The following is a 12,534-nucleotide window of genomic DNA, read 5'->3' as shown; positions in this document are numbered from 1 at the left end:
TTTATATTTTTTTACTACCATACCCATCTATCTCCCTAGTAAATTGCTTCAGAATTGGCAGCAAATATTGGGTCAATTTATCTGGAGGCGGCGACCGCCGCGGATCGCCAGGGTTACATTGTTTCAGACCAAACTGAGGGGTGGATTACAGGTTCCTAACCTTCTCTGGTATTATGGGGCGGCTCAGCTGTGTGCTTTGGTAGTTTTTCATAGCAATACCGATAGGCCGCAATGGGTTAAATTGGAACAAGCCTGTCTGGGCCGATTTCCCATCGATGCCATCCCCTGGCAACCGTCACTCCCTACCGCTACGAATATAGTAGTGACATATGCTCTGAACACTACTTTGCAGGTTTGGAGGCAATGGAAAAAGGTTCTGGTGGGTCCGGAACAGTTTTCTTTGATGTCCTATTTATTTACTGATGTGGTTACCCCATGGGGGGAAGGTTCCAGGGATCAACAGCACTGGACTCAAGCGGGTATTTGTAAATTTGGACATGTGTTTCAACAAGGGTCTTTACTTACTAAAGAACAATTATGTACAGCATATAACCTTGACAGGATTGACTTTTTTCTTTACGCTAAGCTATACCATTTTACATGTAAGGGGTTGTGCAAAGGTTCTCTCCGAATTAAAGGGACACTGTTTGAATCTCTGTGCAAGAATGCTTCTGTTATCAGAGGAGTGATTTCCAAGATTTATGCTCTCTTGAATGGCCGGAGACTGGACACGCCACGGCATCAGAAACAATGGGAGAGCGACTTTTGTGCTCCTCTACGGGATGAGGAATGGGAGCAAATATACCTGGCTGCACGAAAATGTTCCATCTCAGCGGGGCTCCAAGAAAACTGTTACAAATTAATTTACAGATGGCATTATACTCCAGTTTCCCTTCACAAATTCGCACCGGACGTTCCTGACACCTGCTGGAGAGGATGTGCGGCAAGGGGTACATATTTTCATCTATGGTGGCAATGTCCTGAGGTCTCCCATTGCTGGAAGAAGGTCTTGGACTGGATTGCTCAAGCCCTTTATATAGCTGTTTCGGTGGAACCATGGCACGCTCTCTTAGGGCTACCGGTTCCTGGAGCCACTCGTATGGAACAGAGACTAGTTCTACAGATCTTCATCGCGACCAGAGCTGAGATAGCACTGCACTGGAAACAGGAACGGGCCCCGACCCTGGCAGCTATTCAGCAGCGATTACATGCTTACTACAGGTTATATCATCTCACGGCGCTACATCGAGATAGAGTCGCGGACTTTTATAAAGTCTGGAGGCCTTATACGGACTGGTTACGTTTACAGGACTCTTGCACAGGTTTAAATTTGCCAGCTCCCTGATGTTCTCCCGTAATCTTTTCTGTTTATGTCATATAGTTTGGTTTGAATGGGTGGGTTCTCTTGTTACCGGCATACACTATGCGATCAGCTGACAAGTTGGTCCCTGAAGGCAGATCATTCCTCATGTACAGTACCTGACTGGTCTGGTCCTGGGAGGGGGGAGGGGGGAGGTGTGGGAGAGGGGTGGGGTGCAGAGGGGGATTGTATGGTAGGTTCTTTAAATGGTATCAGTGGCAGGTTGCTATTTCCAGATGTTAATTCTGTATTCTTCACATCGTTCCGTCAGTGTTGGGTTGTATTCACTTTTGGCTCATAGAAGAATATGCTGTGATATGTTGTTTGTTGTACTGATTACCAATAAAAAACGTTTACAACAAAAAAAACCTTCTTGGCTGATAGACCACTCTTACCACTCCCATACTCACAAAAACGTCTCTTGTTGCAAACTAAAAATATTTATTGCTATACAAAGGTTCTACATCTTGTCCTCAAATATCTTTTTGGTTTTTCTTTTTCTGATCTAGCCTTGATTGATGATCCCTGCAGCTCTAGGAAAGTCTGCTCTGTGGACAGTGAAAAAATACAGTTGTGTCCAGATGCCAGGCAGTTCAAAAAGCAACCCTACCAGAGACCCATGCAAAGTATGGTGGAGGCAGAATCCAAGGCTGTTGGTGACTTGTGAGAGAACGAGCAAAGCAAGAATATAAAAGGATAGTGGATGTAGAAAAGCCCCTTGATGATGAGCCCAGCCTGCTGATGTGCAACCCATCCAACCCAATGGCAAATGAAGAATGATAAAGATAAGGGGAAAGAAGTTTTGGGCATCCTTCTTGTTCCTAATTGCTTTCTTCTTTCTTCTTGTTACACTTCAGGTATTATTGCAGGGCCAGTTTTTACTGAAAGTACATTATAAATGTAGTCGTACCCCTCCCCTAATATTTGTGTCCCTTTCTAGTTTAGCAGCAAATGATATTCTGGGTGGGGGAGACCTTGGGATTCTCATGGTTTAAAAGTTTTATCTAAGTTTAACATTTTTGACTATGTAAACCATCTGAATGTCCACTGGATAGCATTTGGTGTGGGGCAGATCAATATGATGATTCAGTGTTTAAATTGAAGGGTTTGGTGAGTTTGCCCCCTTGAGAATGCTGGCTGATGTGATTGGTAGAAGATCTGTCCCAGTAAGGTATAAATTCTGGGTCATTTGGTGGGAGTTTGCCCTTTTTAGGTTGGAGCCGGAAGTAAGTGGGACCTCCAGGATGTAGGGAGCCTGAATAGCCGGCCTGCTGCTGGTGGGGTCTGGGGACCCCTCCAGTATGGAGAGGTCCTTGCAGGGGGTTTTCCCTCAAGGGAAAAGACATGAGGCCATGGTGTGGAAGGAAGGATTTCCTTCCTCCGAGAAAATGATTAAGGAGCAATGGAGTGCCTGAGGCAATTTTTCCACCTGAGAGAAAGACCGAAGTGAAAAGGATCCAAGGGTGATCCAAGATGAAACGGGTTCCATAGAGTGGAGGAGACTAGGGAGTCCTACACACTGCTGGAAAGATGGAGTCAGGAAGACAGATGACGAGTGTGAGAAGTTCATGGAGTTTTGAGTAACAGGATGGGATATGTAGAGAGAGGCCCCAGGAGTAAGGTATGTAAGCTCTTATGTTCCATATTGTGATTTAGTATTTAAAAGGAAGAGGGGCTGAGAGTGAGATTTTCCTGTCCTGTTTGATAGGAGGATTGTGTGTGGAAAGTGGGGTACCTAAAGAGTGGGGAAGCTTCAGGGGTGCAAGAATATAAAGTGATGTAAGCTCTGCATTCCACAAAAAGTGATCTACCAGGTTATTGAAGGTGGTTGGAGGAGAGAACAGTATGGAGGGGGTTGAAAGTTTTGTTTCTGTTCAAGTGAATATTAGGAGGCTGGCACTTTAATCTTTGGGGTGCTTGAAATATTGTTATTGTGTGTTTTAATCTGACTGTGTATCCCATGAGCCCTGAATATTCAGTATCAAGTGCTTGTCCTCTTTCAAACTGTATATAGTTTGCTGATTGGAACTGCCCAGAGAAAAAGGAATAAAGCTGGAGGTTGTTGTTTATGATTTGGGTGGAGTGACTTTATTCCTTGTAAGAGAATATGTAGGCCAACAATGGAAGGGAGCATGGGAGAAGGCCAGAATCATGGAGAGGAGGCTCATCAAAATCTCCCTTACCAGCTAGAAAAGGGCATGCTACCCATACTGGGGCGGATTTTAAGAGCCCTGCTCGCGTAAATCCGCCCGGATTTACGCAAGCAGGGCCCTGCGCGCCGGTGCGCCTATGTTCAATAGGCCTACCGGCGCGCGCAGAGCCCCGGGACTCGCGTAAGTCCCGGGGTTTTCCGAGGGGGGCGTGTCGGGGGCGGGGCCGAGCGGCGTGCCGTTTTGGGGGCGGGCCCGGGGGCGTGGTTTCGGCCCGGGGTGGTCCAGAGGCGTAAATCCCCCAACAAAGGTAGGGGGGGGGTTTAGACAGGGCCGGGGGGGGGGGGGGGGTGGGTTAGGTAGAGGAAGGGAGGGGAAGGTGAGGGGAGGGCGTTAGCGAATTCCCTCCGAGGCTGCTCCGATTTCGGAGCGGCCTCGGAGGGAACGGCGGCAGGCTGCGTGGCTCGGCGCGCGCCGGCTACACGGAATAGGCAGCCTTGCGTGCACCGATCCAGGATTTTAGCGGATACGTGCGGCTACGCGCATATCTACTAAAATCCTGCGTACTTTTGTTGGCGCCTGGAGCGCCAACAAAAGTACACGAACGCACCGTTTTTGAAAATCTACCCCACTATTTTTAATAGGGTCCAGTTCACTATATGCATGACCCAAACTTTTGAACTAACCAAATAAATTAGAGACTGCCCATTTTAATATTTGGACAGAACCTCTCGACATTTTTTGTACCTTGGTGATGGGGTTAAATTAATATTATTTATATCTCTTCAACATTGTTCTGGGCACAGTGCAAGTTAGTAATATAGTAACAGGAAGCCAGTAGAGATGCAGTATTGCTAGTCATAACAAAATTCATAACCTTACATAGAAAATAAGATAACTACTATCTACCTTGATCATGCACCTCTGCTTATTCAGGTTAGGAAGAGGTTGTAATATTACTGAGCAAAGTAAACTTGTATTCTGACTCCTGAATTTCACTTAAACAAGAGATCAATAAGATCCTATTCATGATGATGCCCAAGATCAGATCATAAATAAGGAACTGAGTCCTATTTACCATTGTATAGAACAGATAATTTTAGAAAAATTGTTGTGAAGGCTCAGACCAATAGGGTGTTTAATTCACAAAATGTACCAATTTCAAAACTGCAGACTTTATTTGTGGTTTTGTGAAATGCATCTTTTGACCATTTGTTCAACTAAAAGTATAGAATGTTTCTCTCTCATCAGCCAGGGCTTAATTAGCCATGACACATGGGTGGTGGCATCCAGTGGCATCGAATGGACCCATCTTTCTACCTTAGTAAGGTTTTTAAAATTGAACCTGCATGGGATTTCACATGTGCATTGCATCTTGAGTCCTTCAGTTTTTTGTTTTTTTTTGTTAGCTTCCACACAGAAGTTTACTCACCCATTGCAAAAAGCTCCTGGATGTCAGAGATGGAGTCCAGTCTCTGGAGGCTAGAATGGCAGACATGGAGGAGCAGAGGCAGACCGAGAGGTATATAGAGGAAATATTTAAAGACATAGTAGTCAAGTCCCAACTCCAGACTGGTAGCCCTAATGCTGCCTTGGAGGAAGAAGGTCACCTGGTCAGAGAGCACCACCCTGGTGTAGCAGGAAGTGATCCTGAAGCAAGGACCTGCTCTCCAGTTGATGCATTGTCCTCTCGCACCGAGGACGAGTCTCCCAGGGCTACTGCGCAGAAGGGAAGGGTTAGGTTGACTGTCATAGTTGGTGATTCGATTATTAGGAATGGTAGATAGATGGGTGGCTGGTGGGTGTGAGGATTGCCTGATAACTTGTCTGCCTGGTATGAAGGTGACAGACCTTACATGTCACCTAGATAGGATTTTAGACAGTGCTGGGGAGGAGCCACTTGTTGTGGTATATGTGGGCATCAACATCATAAGAAGATGTAGGCAGGAGGTCTGGAGGCCAAATGTAGGGTTTTAGGTAGAAAGCTGAAATCCAGCACCTCTAGAGTTGCATTCTATGTAATGCTCCCTGTTCCATGTGCAGATCTCCAGAGGCACGCAGAGCTCTGGCGTGGATGAGATAGTGGTGCAGGGAAGAGGGATTCAGTTTTGTAAGGAACTGGGCAACCTTTTGTGGAAGGGGGAGTCTCTTCCGAAAGAATAGGCTTCATCTTAACCAGGGTGGAACCAGGCTAATCTTTAAAAAGGAGATAGAGCAGCTTTTAAACTAGAACAAGGGGGAAAGCCAACAGTTACTCAGCAGCGCATGGTATGGAGGGCGGTATCTTTACAGGAGAGTTAGTGCATCCCACAGAGAGGTTCCAAAAAAAGCAAAAGTAATCCATGTGCCTATAAGAAAAGAATCACTTAAACTAAATGATTCAAAATTACCCCTGTCAACTGAAAAGCAGGTTGTTAATACAAACAAAAAACACACTTTGAAATGTCTGTATGCCAGGGCCAGAAGTCTAAGAAATAAGATGGGAGAGTTAGCATGTATAACAGTGAATGAAGAGGTAGATATAATTGGCATCTCAGAGACTTGGTGGAAGGAAGAAAACCAATGGGACAGTGCTATACCAGTGTAGAAATTGTGATCAACTTGTTCTTCGAGGATAAGCAGGATGTTAGTCCTCATCCATGGATGGCATCATCAGATGAAGCCCTGATGCAGAAAACTATGTCAAAGTTTCTAGAACTTTTGACTAGGCACACTGAGCATGCCCAGCATGCCTTATACCAGACGTCCACATGGGGTCCCTCTCCAGTCTTCCTTTTCCGCAGAGCTATAAACTTCAAAGTGTGTAGTCAGCTCATATTTGGCTATTTTTGTCCTTGTGGAAAACTTCCTTTTTCTCATGTTTTGCGGATTTTTTCCTTGTTATTCCGTCACTGGGTCCCTCTTGGTGCCTTCCTTGTTGCAGTCCCAGGCCGTGCCCCGGTCCCTCCACCTACCTCGGGGGCGGTCCGGGCCGTTTCTAGCCTTCCCCGGGTCGTTTCCAGCAGGCCCCGGGTGCAAGCCCTCCAGCACGTCTCTCCCTCCTCGGGAGAGACGCTGACGCTCCGGCACGGCTGGCCCCGCCCCCTGACGCGTGCGCGGGGAGGAGCCCCATTTAAAGGGGCCAGCACGGGAAAAACCTCTCCCGGGCTGAAGATGATGTCAGACGCCCTCAGGGTATAAGTACCCTGCAGCTAGCTCTCTCCTGTGCCTTGCAACAAGGTTCCTGGTCTTCAGCCTGCTGTTGCTGTGTTCTGGTTTGCTCTTTGTCCCGCTTCTGCTCTGCCCTCCTCGCTGGATTGATTCTTCTGGACACCGAGCCCTGGACTGGCTTTGGACCACTCTCCGGACACCGACCCCTGGACTGGCTTTGGACTGCTCTCTGGACACAGACCTCTGGACTGGCTGCGGACCGCTCTTGGACTCAGACTCCTGGACTGACTTTGGATTTCCTACGACCTGCTGGAGGCGCCAGCCGTCCGGATCCCACGACCTGCAGGAGGCGCCTGCATCCGGACCATCTTCCACCTTTAAGGAGTCGCCTAAGTCCCTGCGGCCGTGTCCCTACGGGATCCTCCTGGGGGGACTTCGACTTCCAGGGTGAATCTCCAAAAGTCCCAGTGGCCGGACTCCTAAGGGCTCCTCACGGGGGAGTGCCGGTCTCCAGGGTGAAGATTCTTCTATCACCAGGGTTCAACGTCGGCCATCCTCCCAGTGGGTACAGAGTCCTTGGTCGCATAGGACTCCACCGTGGTCCAGTATCTCAGCTTGCTCCGGGTCTCCGAACCGCCTCCTGGTTGGGACACTTGCTGCGGACCCCACAGCACTCCATTCTCTCCCAACCGGCCCAAGGGTCCATGAACATAACAGTTTGCAAGGCCATGGACCCGGCGGACCTAGCCAGCCTGAGAGCCATTCCAGGTATTGCCCAAAGGCTGCAACAGCAGCAGACATGCCTTGACGCCCTGACGACAACGGTACAGAGGTTAGCTGACCGGGTTGAAGGAGCCACGGCTGCCAGCTCCACGGTACCAGGAACAGGGGCCATTTCCGCCGCTACAGCTCCCATCCAGATGTCGGTACCTTTATGGTATTCAGGAGATGCGAAACTATGCCGAGGGTTTCTGAACCAGTGCTACATTCGCTTTAACCTGCTTCCGCTTCAATTTCCGACAGACCGACCATCGCATCCAGCGCCGGTTTCGAGTAAAGAAACCGACTTTTAGGCTGGGACTTGTTGGATCTACTCCTCCCCGCAGCGGGAATTCCCAGTCTGGTTCCCCAGAGACCCAGGACATCGAGCCCATGCAGGTGGGTCGGGGGCGTCTCTCCCAAGAAGAAAGAAGGAGACGCCGGACGCTCAGCCTGTGCCTGTACTGTGGTGGCAAAGGCCATTTCCTGGCGCAGTGTAGTGAACGTCCAGGAAACTCTCGGACCTAGGGACAGCCGGGGAGCTAACCCTAGGTCATACCGCTTCTGACTCCCCATGTCTTGTGCCAGTGACCTTCATCTTCCCGGAGGAGGAGTTCGACATGCAAGCTCTGATCGACTCGGGAGCAGGGGGTAATTTCATTCTTCAGGAGCTGGTTCAACAACTCTGGATCAGGGTACAACCCAAAGACCCCCCCTCCGCGTGACCTCTATCCAGGGAAGAATACTTCCTGGAGTCATCACCACCCACACCAAACCTCTCATTCTTCGCACGGGCGTCCTGCACCAGGAGGAGATCTCCTTCTTCGTTTTAGAGAGGTCCATGCACCCGGTCATCTTGGGTCTACCCTGGCTTCGGAAGCACTCGCCCATAATTGCATGGGATTCCCTTCAACTAGCATCCTGGGGACCTGCGTGCCTTAATTCCTGCCTAGCCACGGTTACTCGGCCACCGATTCCTCTCTGGACTACTACGCTGCGTTTGCTATCTTACTATCAGGATTATCTCGATGTGTTCTCCAAAGAGAAGGCCGAGATCCTTCCGGAGCATCACCCCTTTGTCTGCACAATTAATCTTCTCCCGGGCGCCACACCGCCACGAGGACGGGTCTAACCATTGTCCCTCCCGGAGACTCAAGCCATGTCGGCATATATCCAGGAGAACCTGGATCGGGGGTTCATACGACCATCTACATCTCCAGCCGGGGCAGGTTTCTTCTTCGTGGCGAAGAAAGATGGGTCCCTCCGACCCTGCATAGATTACCGGGGCTTGAATAGTATTACCCGGCAGGATCGGTATCCTCTGCCCTTGGTTCCAGAACTCTTGGACCGACTGCAAGGGGCCAGGATATTTACCAAACTAGACCTTCGCGGGCTTATAACCTAGTTAGAATTCGCCCAGGAGACGAGTGGAAGACCGCATTCAACACAAGGGACGGACATTATGAATACCGGGTCATGCCCTTCGGTTTCTGCAACGCCCCAGCAGTGTTTCAAAACCTCATGAATGAGGTTCTACGAGAAATGTTACACACATCAGTAATTGTTTACCTAGACGACGTACTAATTTACTCCAAAGATCTACAGACATATCGCCAGGACGTTCGTCGGGTCTTACAGAAGTTACGTGATAATCGGCTTTACGCAAAACTCGAGAAATGTTTATTTGAACAAGAATCGTTACCCTTTTTAGGGTATATTGTATCCTCTACGGGATTTCACATGGATCCTGAGAAGGTTGCTGCCATAAAGGATTGGCCCCAACTGGTGGGGGTGAAGGCGCTGCAGAGGTTTCTTGGGTTCGCCAACTTCTACCGGCAATTTATCCCACATTACTCCCAGTTGGTGGCACCCTTGACGGCCCTTACCAAAAAGGGATCAGACGCAAGGAATTGGACAACGGCCGCCCTACAGGCCTTCCAGAAACTGAAAGAGGCATTTCTCCAGGATCCATGCCTGCGGCACCCCGATTCCCAACGACAGTTTATCGTGGAAGTGGATGCCTCCGACGTTGCCGTCGGGGCCGTTTTAAGTCAAGTATCCCCTAGGGGGAGGCTCCTGCCCTGTTCCTTCTTCTCTCGGAAGTTCTCGTCGACAGTAAAGAACTACGGAATAGGGGATAAAGAATTACTAGCCATTAAATTGGCATTCGAAGAGTGGCGCCAATGGTTGGAGGGTGCCCAACAGCCAATGATTGTTTATACAGACCATAAAAACCTGGAATACTTATGCCGTGCCCAGCGTCTCCACCCCCGGCAGGCCAGGTGGTCTCTATTCTTCAGCCGCTTTGATTTTCATCTCCGCTACCAGCCGGCCGATAAGAATGTTCGAGCGGACGCTCTCTCCGGTACCGCTGAAATGGAGGATGTGCCAGACTCACCACAGTACATTCTTGATCCGGCCAAAGTGCTCCTCGCAGCTGCCAACACGGTCCCGACAGGGAAGACGGTGGTACCCCTCAGACTGTGGAAAAAGGTTCTCTCCTGGGCACACGACTCTCTAACAGCCGGTCACCCGGGAGTAGCCAGGACCCAGGAATTACTCTCAGAATATTACTGGTGGCCCCAATTTAAGAGAGATGTTCGCCTCTACGTTAACTCTTGCCCAACCTGTGCCCGACACAAGACTCCCGTCGGCCGCCCCTGGGGCTTTCTTCAGCCTCTGCCGATCCCCGCGGAACCATGGACTCACTTATCCACGGACTTTATCGCCTCCTGGTTGGGACACTTGCTGCGGACCCTACAGCACTCCATCCTCTGTCCCAACCGGCCCAAGGGTCCACGAACATAACATTCCTGTAGTCAGGGTTTTCAGCAATTCTGGTAAATTTCCTTTTGTGGCTGATTCCCTGTGGTGGCAGTGCCTTTGTGCCTGCTCACCATCATTTTCGGTTTGTGCCCCCATTTGTTTCGTCCATCATGGCCACATCAGGTTTTCGGCGATGCACCCGTTGCCCAAGAACCATGTCCATGACTGATCCAAAATGAGATATGTGTCCTCTGCCTGGGGGCATCACATGATGTCCAGGGTTGTTCTTATGCACCCAGATGACCCCGAAGGGAAGTCAGCTTTGACTTGACACATAGAACAGCTCTTTGGGTATAAGAACATAAAAAAATGCCATACTGGGTCAGACCAAGGGTCCATCAAGCCCAGCATCCTTTTTCCAACAGTGGCCAATCCAGGCCATAAGAACCTGGCAAATACCCAAAAACTAAGTCTATTCCATGTAACCATTGCTAATGGCAGTGGCTATTCTCTAAGTGAACTTAATAGAAGTCCGAGCCATCGGCATTGAAGGACTAAGGAGCTGCACCGATGGACACCGAGCTATCAACATTGGCGGGACTGTCAGTTCCATCAGCGCCGTCGGTGGATAAGGGCGCTGGAGACCAACCATTGTCGATCTTTTTCAGGGCAAGGACATCTGGTTCCTCATCATCGGTCTTGGCAGTGGGGAAGGACGGGACCAAGCATCGAGGAAAGCTGAACAAGCATCGGCATCGGTCCCCATCGATGCAAGGTGCCGGGCATGGAGATGAACAGACTCATGCTTTGATGCCCCTGAAGCAACCCCTTGGTGAAGAGTGCTATACCTCCATCGGTGTCAGTCCACAACGGTCTCCACTGGTCTTGATGCCAGCCACAGCTCCACCTCATGGATACAAAGAAGATCTGGCCAACCCCTTCTTCCTCCCAGTCAGAGTTGGCATTAGCAATGTTTGAAGAAGAGCTGGAGCATGAAATCAAGCTAGTAGTATAATGGGCACTGACGACTTTGGTACTGTGGCACTGATGGCACTGGACCCAGTACCACTGGAGCTGCTGCTGAGGATATGGGAACACCCCCTCACAGTTCTTCCCATTAATAAGGTGGACGGGGTCCACCTTGTCCAGAACGATGCCAGATTTGATAAGTGTAAGCTGCCCTACCAGTCAGTAGAGGTCCAATCTGCCCTCAAGAGGGCCAAGCATTCTCAGACCTATTCCGTGGCACTCCCGGAGACCACAGAGTGATGGATGCTCTTGGGAGGAAGGTGTATTAAGGCACCATGTTCATTGCCTGTATTGCTGCCTACCAGATCTATATGAGCCAGTACTCGCAGGACATCTGAAAGCAGGTACAGGAGGTGGCCGAGCAGCTATCTCCACAGCAGCAGGACACCCTCATGTCGCTGCTGCATAAGAGCCTGGAGTGCAGAAAACATGAGGTCCGAGTGACATACGATGCTTTTGAGATGGCATCGAGAGACTTTGTAGCAGGAATCGGCACCCTCAGAATGACATGGCTGCGGGCCTCGAATCTCTGACCAGAGGTACAGGAATGACTCACAGACGTGCCGTGTACTGGGGAAAATCTCTTCAGAGATACGGTGAGGGACACTCTGGCCCAACTTTAGGACCACTATGAAACCTCTCTAACAACTCTCTGCCAGCACTCCAGACCCATCCTCCTCTTCTAGGAGGCCGGCGAGACAGGGACAGAGGAAGTCTTTCTTTCATCAAAGGAGTACTATCCTCCACCCCCTCTCTCCTGTCAATGCCATCAGGGTTCCCGCAGCCGTCCCAGGCAGCAGAAAGCCCCCAAGCCCCAGCTGGTGCCTCAGTCAACTCCAGGATGGGGTTTTGACTGGGCCATAGGGAGCATGGACCAGTCGCCCATACCCACGACAATGGACACTCCAGTCGGGGACAGGATGCAATTCTTTGTGACCCAGTGGCCCAGTATAACCACGGACCAGTGGATTCTTTCCATTATCCGTCAAAGGTAGCAATTGAACCTATTGGGTATCCCACCAAATTGCCCTCTGTGCCCCTTTTGGGGGCTGGTAGTGCATCAGGAGGTACTGCTAGCAGAGTTTTCCTCCCTCTTAATGACCAGAGTGGTCGAGCCCATACCACCAGGGCAAAGATAGTGGGAATTCTACTCCAAGTACTTCTTGGTTCCAAACAGAACAGGTCTCCATCTCCATCCCATCCTAGACCTATGGGCCTTGAATACGTTTCTAAAAAAAGAAAAGTTCAAGATGATTTCCCTGGGCACCTTAATCCCCCTTTTACAAAAAGGGGACTGGTTATGCTTCCTTTGTCTAAAAG

The 12,534-nt window shown here is 49.8% G+C and overlaps 1 protein-coding gene across 2 annotated transcripts in view; it reads left to right on the top strand.

Annotated features, from left to right (window-relative positions):
- FUT10 (fucosyltransferase 10) overlaps positions 1-12,534 on the top strand; it is a 156,780-nt gene that overhangs the window by 59,246 nt on the left and 85,000 nt on the right. Inside the window, exon 2 of one of the 2 annotated variants that reach the window (XM_029601736.1) lies at positions 1,870-2,217. The exons of the other annotated variant lie outside the window; for it this stretch is intronic. Within the exon in view, the coding sequence (XP_029457596.1) occupies positions 2,137-2,217 (81 nt within the window). The 5' untranslated portion in view covers positions 1,870-2,136. The remainder of the gene's footprint in view (positions 1-1,869; positions 2,218-12,534) is intronic. 2 annotated transcript variants of the gene reach the window in all.

This window comes from Rhinatrema bivittatum, chromosome 1, assembly GCF_901001135.1.
Source record: "Rhinatrema bivittatum chromosome 1, aRhiBiv1.1, whole genome shotgun sequence".
Taxonomy (NCBI): domain Eukaryota; kingdom Metazoa; phylum Chordata; class Amphibia; order Gymnophiona; family Rhinatrematidae; genus Rhinatrema; species Rhinatrema bivittatum.
Note: the sequence above shows the minus strand (reverse complement) of the source record. Positions and strands in the feature narration are given on the sequence as shown.